The following is a 12,586-nucleotide window of genomic DNA, read 5'->3' on the forward strand; positions in this document are numbered from 1 at the left end:
ACTCCCCCTTGCTCCACTCTCCTATTTTAAGGTCTCGTTCCCCACACCGATGGCCCCCAGTCCCCTCCCCATTCCGTGCAGGCACCCTTATCGCCTCCTTGGGCTCTGACCACCCCCACCAGCATGGATGGCTACCTTGCCCCTCCCCCCTGAACTATTCAGGAAGAAAGGAAGGGAAGAGAGAAGCAAGAGGAAGAGCACATATCCCCCTCTTAGCCACTGTGCGTGTCTATTCCTGAAGTCAGGTTGTCACGCAGTTTTTGCATTCTGCTCATTTACACACATTCCTGACTTACCCTAGAGCTCCTGGAGGCCAGATGTCCTCTCCGTCTTCACACACACAAAGGCCAGCAGAGGCCAGGCTTAGGCTGATCACTCAACGTGCCTGTTGAAACGTTGTATGAGTCGATGCCCTCTGCTCTAATCCTCATTTTCAAGACTATCCTTCCAATTCTATTCTGGGGATAAAAGGTCAGAGCCTGACACTGGCTCCTCCATTCTCAAGCCAGATGCGGAGGCAGGAACAACTGTCATCCCTCCCCAACCCGAGTAGAGATTTCTGACCCAGCTGTCACAGCTCTAAGGGAGCCAAGGTGACCGAGGGAGAGGCCAAGAGAGGCAGGAAGAGTTGGCAAAGGAGTGGTAGAGAAGACAAGGAGGCTGAGCCATCCAGGGGGACGGGAAGGAGGGAGAGCTGTCTTGAGAGTGGCGCCCGGTGAGCTCTGCCCTGCCCCCTCCATGCAGTTTCCCATGGGCCCCGCCTGCATCTTCTTAAGAAAAGGAATCGCTGAGAAACAGCGGGTGAGTCTGGGGACAATGAGGGAGGATGGTGGACAGGGCAGAGGGAGCTGGGATGCGGGGAAGGGAAGGGACAAGAGGGGAGCAGGTGGGGAGAGCATGAACTGAGAAGGGAGAAGAATTCCTGGGAGCATCGTGGGGACACGTGGGTCAGTAAGATGGGTGAGGGTGAAATCAGAAGTCAGGACCAAAAGGTGGAAGATGAAGGACGAGAAAAAGAATAAGAAAAGGGGAACTAGGATGATGTCGTTGTTGATGATCATCACCATTCTTTTCTTTGACACCCATAGTGATGACGGTGGTGATGATGATGGAGGTGGTGATAACAATAGATGCCACTTATTAAGTCATCGCTGTGTGCCCAGACTCGTGCAAAGGGCTTTGCATTCCTGATGTCATTTAATCCTCAGAATGACTCATGAGGTCCATAATACTTTCATTCCTATTTTACAGACGTGGATACTAAGGCTCTGAGTCATGAAGTCCCTTGCTTTAAGCTTATACAATTAGTAAGTGGCAGAGTCAGGTCTGTTTGATTCCAACGGGCATGATTTTAATTGTTCGTTTTTAAGATCATGAGAGAGAGAGAGAAAGATTGAGAGAGAAAGATTTGGGGAGAAGGGGATAGTAAGAAAGAGAAGCTGGGGGAAAATCTCCAAGGATAAAGGGAGAAAAGGGGGTGAAAGAGGCCAGGGGTTGATGGAATTTCCCAGCTGATGTGCTATGTACCCAAGCCTGCCCCTTCAGTTATGTCCAGGAGTGGGTGGTGGCAACATGAAAGGTTTTAGGAATCCGTCATGCTGGCAGTGATCGTCCTGCCTGGGTGCCACTGAACACAGCTCCCACAGCAGAGGGATTCTAACCCTTGAGAGAAAGCATGGAGGCAGGTGGAAAAACAGCCAGTGGGGTAGAGTGGAAAGAATTCTGACCTGGCAGCCAGTAGACCTGCATTCAAATCCCAGCTCTCAATGCACCTGAATTTCTGCATGACCTCAAAGGAATGATTTAACGTCTCCCTGCTTTGGGAGGGGATCTGCCACTTATGAGCTGTGTGACCTCAGGCAGGTTCCTTAACCTCTCTGTCCCTCGACTTCCTCTTAAATAAGACGGGAATGATATTTGGCTCTACCTCAAAGAAGTTTAAATGAAATGATTGTGGAAGCCTGGCACAGTCAACAAACGGAATATGTGAGCTGTGATTCTAAGTCTGGCTTTCTTCATCTGGAGAAGAAGGGGATTGGAGTCCATGGCCTCCAGGACCCATTTCGGCACAACAGGATGGATGTCTATTTGGGAAAGGCAGGAGGAGAGAGACCAAGATTCAAGGATGGGAGAGAGGAAATGAGAAGGGGTGAGGAAGAGCAGGAAGAACAAATAGCCATGGAATGGGGGTCAGGAGTTGGGAGAAAGAAGGCGAGAGGGGTAGACGGGAGCAAGAAGGGAAGAGAAACAGGAAAGGATGAGGAGATGTGTTTCAAGAAGTGAATGTGGATCCCTGATCCTCTCTCCAAATCCCCTGCCCCCCTGCATTCTTTTCTAGGAAAGACCACTGGGACCAGATGAGATTGAAGGTAAAGCTCTCTCCCCTAAATGCCCCCACTTGGCCATCCACCCACTCACCTGCTCTCTGTTCCTTTGTGCATTTCAATATAAACCCCTTGACATGAAAATTTTACATCACTCTCTCTTCCCACTCATCTGTGATTTTGTGGCAGTTAAAGTACTTCCCCAAGTGTTTAGAAACCATCCCCATGCCCAACTGTCTCAGAGACCCACAAATGATGCCTGAGTTTTAGGATGAGTCCAAACTTGTTGGTTTTTTTCTCTTGGTAGTTTTGAAGTTTCCCATAACTTCACCCAAAAATGTGAAGGACTTCAGTGCTATCGTTTAGTGGTCTCAGGAACTATTCTTTTTGCTAACACATTTCATACATCACTCCTTTGAAAAAATTTTATAATGTATTCTTTTTTGAGGAGTCTTTAGTCAGTGCCTCATTGATAGTTTCAAGGGATGCTACTCTTCCCCAGTGACTGTTTCAACTTCCCCAAAGTTCTTCTCTCTTAACTTTCAGAGCTCCGGGAAGCATTTCTTGAGTTTGACAAGGACCGAGATGGGTTCATCTCTTGTAAGGATTTGGGGAATCTCATGAGGACAATGGGTTACATGCCCACAGAGATGGAACTGATTGAACTGGGCCAGCAAATCCGCATGAACTGTGAGGCCAGGGGGTGGGAGGAATGACGGGGCTTAGGGGAGGGCTAAGGGTGGAATTAGGAAGGATATATGGAGGTTGAGAGTAGAGTTGGAGGTAGGGAGGAGGGGAGAGGGGCTAGAAGTCTGGAAGGAAACAGTTCAGACTCTACTTAAGGAGGCAACATTTGAAGTGGTTAAAGGCGTGACTTTTAGGGATAGATTTGGGTTCAAGTCCTAGTTCTGTTATTTACTAATTGTAGTCATATAAGAAGTGGAGTTAGCCCCCACTCTTGAGTCTCAGTTTCCCCATCCACCCAGTGAAGACGATATCCCTCCTTACCTTGTGGGATTGTAGAAAGGAAGGGATAAAGATGTTAATATGGGTAAAGGCTTAGCCTCTAGTAAATGCCTATTAAATGTAAGTTAATACTATCGCCACTAAGATTCGTCAGTGGAGGGCAACATTGGAGCTGTATTTGATGCTGGAAACAAACTTGGAGTTGGAGCCTAATGTTGGTGAATAATGTTACAAAAAAGATGGGGTTTTAGATGGAGACAAGCTGATTTTGTCATTGAAGCTGGGATAAAATTGCTACAGGGTTTGCTTCTGGGCATGTTACTGAGTAAACAATGCTGAATTCAAGGAGGTGATAGCATTCATATCTGGAAGGGATTTAGTGCTCATTTAATTCATAGGCTCCCTTCTCCAGATCTGCAGATGAGGGAACCTAGATCTGAACCAATTAAGAGATTTTCTCAAGGTCACACCAACAGTTAGTTACTTCCAACCATACGGCACCCCATCCACTCCTGTTCAGATGAGAGGGGCAAGAGGGTTTGAGTTGGCTAAGAAAGGAAGCTCTTAGAAGGCAGAGAGATTGGAGCAGATCTATTTCTTGAACAGAGTTGAAGGGCAAAGTGAGGTAATGGAGGGTTGGGGGCACATGGAATCTCACTAGACCTGCCTCTTCTGTCCTCAGTGGGTGGCCGTGTAGATTTTGACGACTTTGTGGAGCTGATGGCCCCCAAATTGCTTGCAGAAACAGCTGGGATGATTGGTGTCCAGGAGATGCGAGATGCCTTCAAGGAAGTGAGTTTCATAATGTTGGAGGTGGTTGAGGGAGACCCAAGAGGTCTATGATTAGCCATTAACCATGGACGGAACCCACCAAAACCAGTTACTTTTCTAACTATGGTGGGATTTATAGGGAAGGAAAATGACATATTTCAAGCACTTGCAATGGACAAGGTCCTCTACCTATTTCATCTAATTTTGTCCTCACAAATAACATTAGGAGTAAGTAGTCATGTATCCCAATGCTACATATGAGGAAACTGAGGCTCATGGAAATTGCATACCTTATCCAAGATCCTGCAATCTACAAAACACATGTTAGAGCCTCTAATCCTCATGCCTGTAATAGGAAGAGGGAATCCAAGAATTTGAGATCCCAGAAAGAAACTCCAAGACATCATCTGGTTGAAACTACTTGTTGTAGGGATGCCTTAAAAAGATGAGATCCAGGGAGGGTAAGGGGCTTGCTGAAATTCACTTAGATTCCGTGATAAAACGCTCTTCTCTCTCAGAGAGCTTTCAACTACGTGAGGCAAAAATAAAGAAGAGTGTAGTGTTTGGAAAGAGACACCCTGGAGTCAGGCAAACGTGGGTCCAAATCCCAGGAAGGTCTCTACCTACTAGCTGTGTGCTTTTCTCTCTCAGCTTCATGTAAAGATCTAGAGCTGCATCGTCCAATAGAACTTCCTGTGATCATGAAAATGCTCTGTCCACAGTGGTAGCCGCTGGCCTGAAATGTGGCTTGTGTGACTGAGGAACTGAATTTTTAATTGTATTTAATTTTTAAAATTTTTATTGCAGTATAGTTGATTTACAATGTTGTGTTAATTTCTGCTGTACAGCACAACGATTCAGTTATACATATATAGACATTCCTTTTCCTATTCTTTTCCATTATGGTTTATCACAGAGTATTGAATATTGTTCCCTGTGCTATACAATAGGACCTTGTTTATCCATCCTTTACATAACAGTTTGCATCTGCTAATCCCAAACTCCCAATCCTTCCCTCCCCCACCCCCTCCCCTTGGCAACCACAAATCTGTTCTCTATGTCTGCGAGTCTGTTTTTGTTTCATAGATATGTTCATTTGTGTCGTATTTTAGATTCCACATGTAAGTGATATCATATGATATTTGTCTTTCTCTGTCTGACTTACTTCACTTAGTATGATAATCTCTAGGTCCATCCATGTTGCTGCAAATGGCATTATTTCATTCGTTTTTATGGCTGAGTAATATTCCATTGTATACACGTAATTGTATTTAATTTTGATTAGTTTCAATTAAATTAATTTCCATTTGTATTCAATTGAATAAATTTCAATTCGTTTGAATCTAAAAATGAATACTCAATGCAATTATTGGAAAACTTTCATTTGGAACAACTTGGGTATGCAAATCTACCTTTTCAACTATATACTTCATGAAACCTACATGCAGATCAAGTATTTCTGATAACATTTAGTGTCTGAATTGAGACGTGCCGTGAGTATAAAATACATGCTGGATTAAGATTTAGTAGCTTAGTTTAAGTATCTTTGAAGGGTAGGTGTGTTAACTAACCATGCTAAGGACATACTAAGTAAGTCCTTAGCATAGTATTATACTAAGTCTTATGAAATCCAGTATGCATAAAAAGAATATAACAGCTTTTCAGTGACTGTGAAGCTGGAGAGATCCCGGCCAGGAGAAGGACGTTGGGTAAATAAAATGGTTTGATCCCAGAAAAAAAAAGAGAATGTAACATAGTTCATTAATAATTTTTCAATTGCTTACATTTTAAATTTTTAAAATGATATATTAGATAGATTAAGTAAAATCAATTATAAAAAATTAATTTCACTTGTTCCCTTAAAATTTGTGTATGTGGCGGTAGGAGGCTGTTAGAAAATTTTTAATTACCCATGAGGTTCACATTGTATTTCCTTTGGGCAGTGCACTGCTCTAGGGGAAATCACATCCCAGGATTAGAAAGCAGCAGGTACGAACACTGGAAGGCAGGAAGGCATGTCTGAGGAAGAGCAAGAAGCCTGGAGTACTTGGAGAGGCACGAGCCAGAGAGAGAGTAGCATGAAATAAACAAGAGCTGCTGAAGGCAGGACCCCATCCCATAGGAGTTTGCGTGTCACGGAGCGGTGTCAGGATTTTCTTCTGAGTGGGATAGGAAGCCACTGGAGGACGTTAAGCCAGGGAGGGACAAGATCTGATTGGTGTTTTAAATGAACAAGAATGTCAAGTCCCACCGTGTGGAGGACAGATTATGTAGGACCACAGTGGGAGCTGGAAGACCAATTAGGAGGCTGTCGCCATAATCAAGCACGAGATGATTGTGGTTTGAACCAGATTAGCATCAATGTAGCTGGAGAGGGCAGTTGGCTCCCAGATATGTTTGGACATAGAACTTACGTTCTAAGACTTTCTAGTGGATTAGTTAAAGGTGTGCAGCATAGGGAGGGCTAAGCATGGAACAAGGAACAACACTCCTTGAACCTGCCTTCAAGGAGCTGACTTTTAGAGGATAACGTGCAAAAGCTCTCAGCTGAGTTTTGTTTGTTTGTTTGTTTTGGCCACACCACGTGGCTTGCGGGATTGTAGTTCCCCGACCGGGGATTGGACCCAGGGCCACAGTGGTGAAATTTACAATGATTTACAATGTCATGTTAGTTTCAGGTATACAGTAAAGTGAATATATTCTTTTTTTTTTTTGCATTCCCTTCCATTATAGGTCATTACAAGATACTGAGTATAGTTCCCTGTGCTATACAGTAGGTCCTTGTTGGTTATCTTTAGCTGAGTTCTTGACTCACAGTAAATGATCAATAAACAGTGCTATTTTATTATTATTATTATTGTGGTCATTGTTGCTAACATCATCCCCTGTGCTCCAATTCAGTTTGATGCCAACGGAGACGGGGAGATCACCCTGGGAGAGCTGCAGCAGGCCATGCAGAGGCTCCTGGGAGACAAGCTCACGCCCCAGGAGATCTCCGAGGTTGTCCAGGAAGCCGACATTAACGGAGACGGCACCGTCGACTTTGAAGGTGATGTTGTATAGTGTACAGGGGCAGACACCTCCATCTCCCCAGTGTGATTTTTTTGCAAGTCGGCCATTCCTTCTCACTCTTCCCCCGGTTTGAGGTTGGAGGAGGGGGGTTAGATTTTGGAGGTGTTTGTTTCATCCCTTTCTGCCCATGTCATTTCCAAGAGCTCAGTGCCTCTCACCTCTCCTTGTTTCTGTCTTGGCCACTCCTTGGAACACCCTGTCCAGAAGCCCATTCCTACTCCACCTCTCCCACCCCTTCTTTGTTCCCTGGATGCCTTTATCATAGGAAAAAAATGTCCCATCAGAAGGAGAGTGGACTAGTTAGCCGCTGGGATGCTGGGGTCAGATTCATGGGTTTCAAATTCAGGATCACCTCTTACTAACTACGTGGCCTTATCCTAGTCACCTCCTCTCTTTTAGTGTCAGTCTTCACATCTGCAAAATGGGAGTAAAGATGATACCTTTCTCTCCAATTTTAGAGAAAAACTAAAAGAAATCATGCACTAAGGACCCCTTGCTGTCATTTCTCATGTCCTGTCTGTAAAACCCTTTCCTCTTTCCTCTGGCTAAGTCTTAGTTATGCCCCTGGATGGGGCCCCATCTTTCTTACCAGGCTGGGCATCCCTCGGTGCTCCCGTAACACCCACGCATGCCTCTGTGATACTGGCACATGACATCACAATAGCTTCCAGTCATTGATTGCCTGTTTGCTTCTGAGGCCACAGACTAAATCTTTCATCATTATACCCCAATTCCTAGCAGAGAGCTCAGCACATGTGTTTTGAGTAATTGGATAAATGAGAAATATTGGAGTCTTGAGCGGATGGGAGGGGGGATCATTTTTGTGGGAGACATCAATAGGGCACGTCAAGTTCTCATCGTGACATCCTCTGGTTCAAATTCTTAGTCTGATATTCAAGTGCATCCATGATGCTGCCCCAGTTACCCACCCACCCAGCTTCTATCTTCTACAACCACTCTCTGAATTTTTATGCTCTGGTGCACACTTGGTACTGCTCTGTGTTCTCCAACTTCTGTTCCTTTCTCCCTGATGTTCCTTCTACTTACCACACCTTTCCCGTGTTATCAATGCATTTTCAAATCCTATCCATCTCTCAGGAGTTCATGCCAGTGCAACCTCTGCTAAGATGCTTCCCTTCATCCTCATCTGGTGTAGTAGTCCCAGCTGTGAAGACTTACAGGGATTTTTCTCTTCCTCTCCAAAGGAAGTTATGACTGCAGATCTTGAGTTACATTTGCCTCCTGGGTTGTGAATTCCTGTGGGGCAGAGGGAACTTCTCTAACCCATCTCTGCTGTGCAATTCCCAGCATAGGAACTTAGTAGATGTTTGTTGCATGGCTGCGACATAGCAAATGTTTGCTGGTTGCCTGCTGGATCTAGCCAGCCTCAGGTGCAGAGTAGGCATCAATGAAAATCTGGGAGAGGTACAGTGGTTTGAGGAAATAGTTCCTCAGGCCAACCACAGGCAAGGGAAGGACAGAGGGGCCTCGAGACCTGGGTGGGACCAATAAGTCCACCTGACATTGAGTCCCAGCAAAGTCAAGTACCTCCTGGGTTCATTCCAGGGTTCTCCATTCACCATCCACGTGATCTCAGCCATGTTGGTCAACCTCACCAGCCTCAGTTTGCTTACCTGTAAAATGGTACTTACCCCTCCAAGATCGGTTGAAAAGTTGACATCAGAGACTCATAATGACTATTTATTGAACACCAACTGTGTCTTCTAAGCATTATATTGTTTAACCATCTTAAAAATCATATAAGGTAAATAGCAATCCTATGATTCCCATTTTGTAGATGAAGAAATCAAGGCATAGAGGGGTCAAGTTATTAATTTCCCAGAGATCACCAGGGGTTCCTGACACATAGTAAAGGCTGGAAAAAATAATGGCAGCTACTCTTACAAATAGGTACCTCACTGAGGGGGGAGGGATAAATTAGGAGCTTGGGATTAACATACACACACACTACTATATATAAAAGAGATAAACAACAAGGACCTACTGCATAGCACAGGGAACTCTACTCAATATTCTGTAATAATCTAAAGGAAAAAGAATCTGAAAAAGAATGAATATATCTATATGTGTAACTGAATCACTTTGCTGTACACCTGAAACTAACACAACATTGTAAATCAACTATACTCCAATTTAAAAATTATTTTAAAAAGCAAATGAAGAAAAAAAAAAAACCCAACAAAGAGGTGCCTCACCAGAAATTTTGTTTTTGCAGAGTTTGTGAAGATGATGTCTCGTTGAGGAGTTTCTGGAATCCCCCGTCACTCTCCACCTGGTCAACACGGATCAAGCCCTAGTGGAGGACCACATCCCCATGGGCCCTCAGAGGAGGGAGGGTGGGAGACTGGCATTGCAGCGCTATGGATTGAGGTTAGACTAGAAACGATAGCTTTGGCCAGATGGGGTAGGGGTTACATCTCTGGAACTAGTTTAAGAAGGAAGAGTCTGCGTGTGGAAATGTGAACAAAACAGTCTAGTTGCTGCTCCCCAAATTCCAAAGACTAATGACATCTTTTGACTTCACGTAATCCTAAATCCCTGTAACCGGCCAGAGTCTCTTCCCGCAGTTCCTCTGGGTTAAAGTAGTCTTTTCCCCTGTTAGACTCAAAGAGTTCAGCACAGAGTCTACCCTTCCCCCTTCTTGCTTCAACTGCTTCAAATCTCCTCAGTTTCTTTCTCTCAGTAGAAGGAGGCATGCCAATCATGAGGCTAGAAACAGCGTTCTTGATAAGACTGGGCACGGAACTGGTTAATTAAAGAGGCATCCAAGTGAGATTACCAACCCCCCACCCCCGCCACCCCGCCTTGATTTCTTGGAAGCACAGTCTGTTTTTATCTCTCTAGCCTCCTACTTCCTTCTCCTTGTGTCAGATACTCAGGCCACTGAATTAAATCACAAATCTGGATTATCAAGGTTTAGAGCAAGCTGATCCCCCAGGGAATTAATCCCCCTCAAAATGACATCATGCAAAGAGAGAGAGGATGGGTTCTTCCAAATCCTCGCCTGGTCGCCGCAAAACCATTCCTGGAAGCCCCCTGCCTCTGCGTGGGTCTGCCCTGGGCTGCTCAGGGAGGTTCCCTCTGTTAGATTCCATCCCTCACCTCCTGACCCTGATCTGTGCTGGGAAACTGGAAAGATATATTCCTCCTTACCTCTGCCTGCTAGCAGGACACTTCAGTAACTCAAAGGTCCTCCAAATAAAGAGTTCATTTGACACCTTCCTCCGACTTTTTCTCACTTTTGAAGTCCATTAAGTAGACGTAGAGAATGGGTCACCTGGTTCAATAGCCTCCTTTTCTAAAATTTTAATTTAAATTTAAATAAGTAGAACCAGGGCTTCCCTGGTGGCGCAGTGGTTAAGAATCTGCCTGCCAATGCAGGGGACACGGGTTCGAGCCCTGGTCCAGGAAGATCCCACATGCCGCGGAGCAACTAAGCCCGTGAGCCACAACTACCGAGTCTGCACTCTAGAGCCCGCGAGCCACAACTACTGAGCCCGCGCGCCACAGCTACTGAAGCCCGCGCACCTAGAGCCCGTGCTCCACAACAAGAGAAGCCACCGCAATGAGAAGCCCGCGCATTGCCACGAAGACCCAACGCAGCCAAAAATAAATAAATAAATAAATAAATAAATTTATTAAAAAAAAAAAGCAGAGGTTGCATTCTTTACTTTGTTCAAAACAGTGATATGGAATTAAATATCTCTTGGCCCTGATTGTGTCTGTATATGTACTTTTGGCAGAATTTTGCCCCCATTTTTATGTCTTAAGCATGTTTGGGGACTTTCTTTTTTCAATTTTTTTTTTTTTTTTGACCGCACCAGGCGGATTGTGGGATCTTACTTCCCCAACTAGGGATTGAACCCATGTCCCCTGCAGTGGAAACGCAGAGTCCTAACCACTGGACCGCCAAGGAATTCCCTGGGGACCTCTTTTCCAGCATTTAAAAAAAATGTCTATTTTTAATTTTCTAATTCAATTTCAACCAGTTGATCCTGGTTCGTTTGAACCAGAGTGGAACTTTTCAACAGAGGCGGTACAGGCTTACCTTGTTTATTACACTTTGCTTTATTGTGCTTTGCAGATATTGCATTTTTAACAAATTGAAGGTTTGTGGCAACCCTGCATTGAGCAAGTCTGTTCGCGTCATTTTTTCAACACCATCTGCTCACTTCACGTCTCTTGTGTTACATTTTGGTAATTCTCGAACTATTCCAAACTTTTAAAGTATTATTGTATTTGTTACGGTGATCTGTGATCAGAGATCTTTGACGTGACAATTATAATTGTTTGGGGGGCAACCTGAAACGCACAAGCTATGGATAAGGAGTTGCTTCCCATGGATGAGCAAAGAAAATGGTTTCTTGAGATGGAAAATACTCCTGGTGAAGATGCTGTGAAAGTTGTTGAAATAACAACACAAGATACAGAATATTATATGAAGTTAGTTAATAAAGCAGCAGGAGGGTTTGAGAGGATTGACTCCAATTTTGAAAGAAGTTCTACATTACTTTGAGTCAAATGCTATCACACAGCACTACAGGCTACAGAGAACTCTTTCATGAAAGGACGAATCAATGGATATGGCAAACTTCATCGCTGTCTTATTTGAAGAAACTGCCAGACACCCTGACCTTCAGCAGCCACCACCCTGATCAGCCAGCAGTCATCAAGGCAAGACCCTCCACCAGCAAAAAAGATGACACTTTCCTGAAGGCTCAGATGATGGTTAGCATTTTTTAGCCATAAAGTATTTTTAAATTAAGGTATGTACTTGTTTTAGACATAATGCCATTGCACACATAACAGACTACAGTATAGTGCAAACATACCTTTTATATGTCCTGGGAAACCAAAAAATTCATGTGACTCACTTTACTACAGTGGTGTGGACCTGAGCCCACAGTATCTCTGAGGTATACTTGTAATTGCTTCCAGGTTTTGTTTTGTGTGTTTTCGTTTTGTTTTTGTTTTTTGTTTGTTTTGTTTTTTGGCCACGCCACACGGCTTGTGGGATCTTAGTTCCTGACCAGGGACGGAACCCCTGCCCCGTGCAATGGAAGTGCAGAGTCTCAACTACTGGACCACCAGGGAAGTCCTTGTAGTCATTTTAGCTCGTGTAATCAAAGAGATTCTGCTTAGGGGTACAATCCTGTGGCCACTTTTTAATGTCCTTTAGGTTATTTATGGTCATGCATGCTTATTACTTTAGTATCAATTTCCTTCATTTAATTTGTCTTATATTACAGTTAAGAAATACGTTCATTGTTTTGAAATTATGAATGTACATAGGTAATGTTATTTATAAATTTCATTTCAGGAGAGTAAAAAGGATGTTATATTTATTATAAAAGGGGGGGGGGCATTGACCTAAGAGAATGAAAGACAGTGATACCAGGGAAAAGTAAATCCTAAATATGCAAAAGCTGGAT

General features: G+C 44.1%; 1 protein-coding gene across 2 annotated transcripts; it reads left to right on the forward strand.

Annotated features, from left to right (window-relative positions):
* CABP5 (calcium binding protein 5) lies at positions 1 to 12,151 on the forward strand. 2 transcript variants are annotated; one of them, XM_082437483.1, is made up of 6 exons: positions 1 to 801; positions 2,339 to 2,369; positions 2,871 to 3,014; positions 3,973 to 4,082; positions 6,963 to 7,110; positions 9,370 to 12,151. In XM_082437483.1, the coding sequence occupies exons 1-6, from the start codon at positions 739 to 741 to the stop codon at positions 9,393 to 9,395; spliced, it is 522 nt and encodes a 173-aa protein (XP_082293609.1). In that variant the 5' UTR covers positions 1 to 738; the 3' UTR covers positions 9,396 to 12,151. The 2 variants fall into 2 exon arrangements, with proteins under 2 accessions (XP_082293609.1, XP_082293610.1); XM_082437484.1 differs by lacking the exon at positions 2,339 to 2,369 and having other exon boundaries at positions 1 to 829.
* Positions 12,152 to 12,586: the final 435 nt, after the last annotated feature.

The sequence above is a fragment of the Balaenoptera physalus genome (genome assembly GCF_965194825.1).
Source record: "Balaenoptera physalus genome assembly, chromosome: 19".
NCBI lineage: Eukaryota > Metazoa > Chordata > Mammalia > Artiodactyla > Balaenopteridae > Balaenoptera > Balaenoptera physalus.

Excerpts from the sequence above, each read along its gene's own strand:
- CABP5 (XM_082437483.1), top strand. The coding sequence starts at position 739 with ATGCAGTTTCCCATGGGCCCCGCCTGCATCTTCTTAAGAAAAGGAATC. Across the intron at positions 2,370-2,870 it reads GGGACCAGATGAGATTGAAG|AGCTCCGGGAAGCATTTCTT; the intron begins GTAAAGCTCTCT and ends CTTAACTTTCAG. Across the intron at positions 3,015-3,972 it reads CCAGCAAATCCGCATGAACT|TGGGTGGCCGTGTAGATTTT; the intron begins GTGAGGCCAGGG and ends TTCTGTCCTCAG.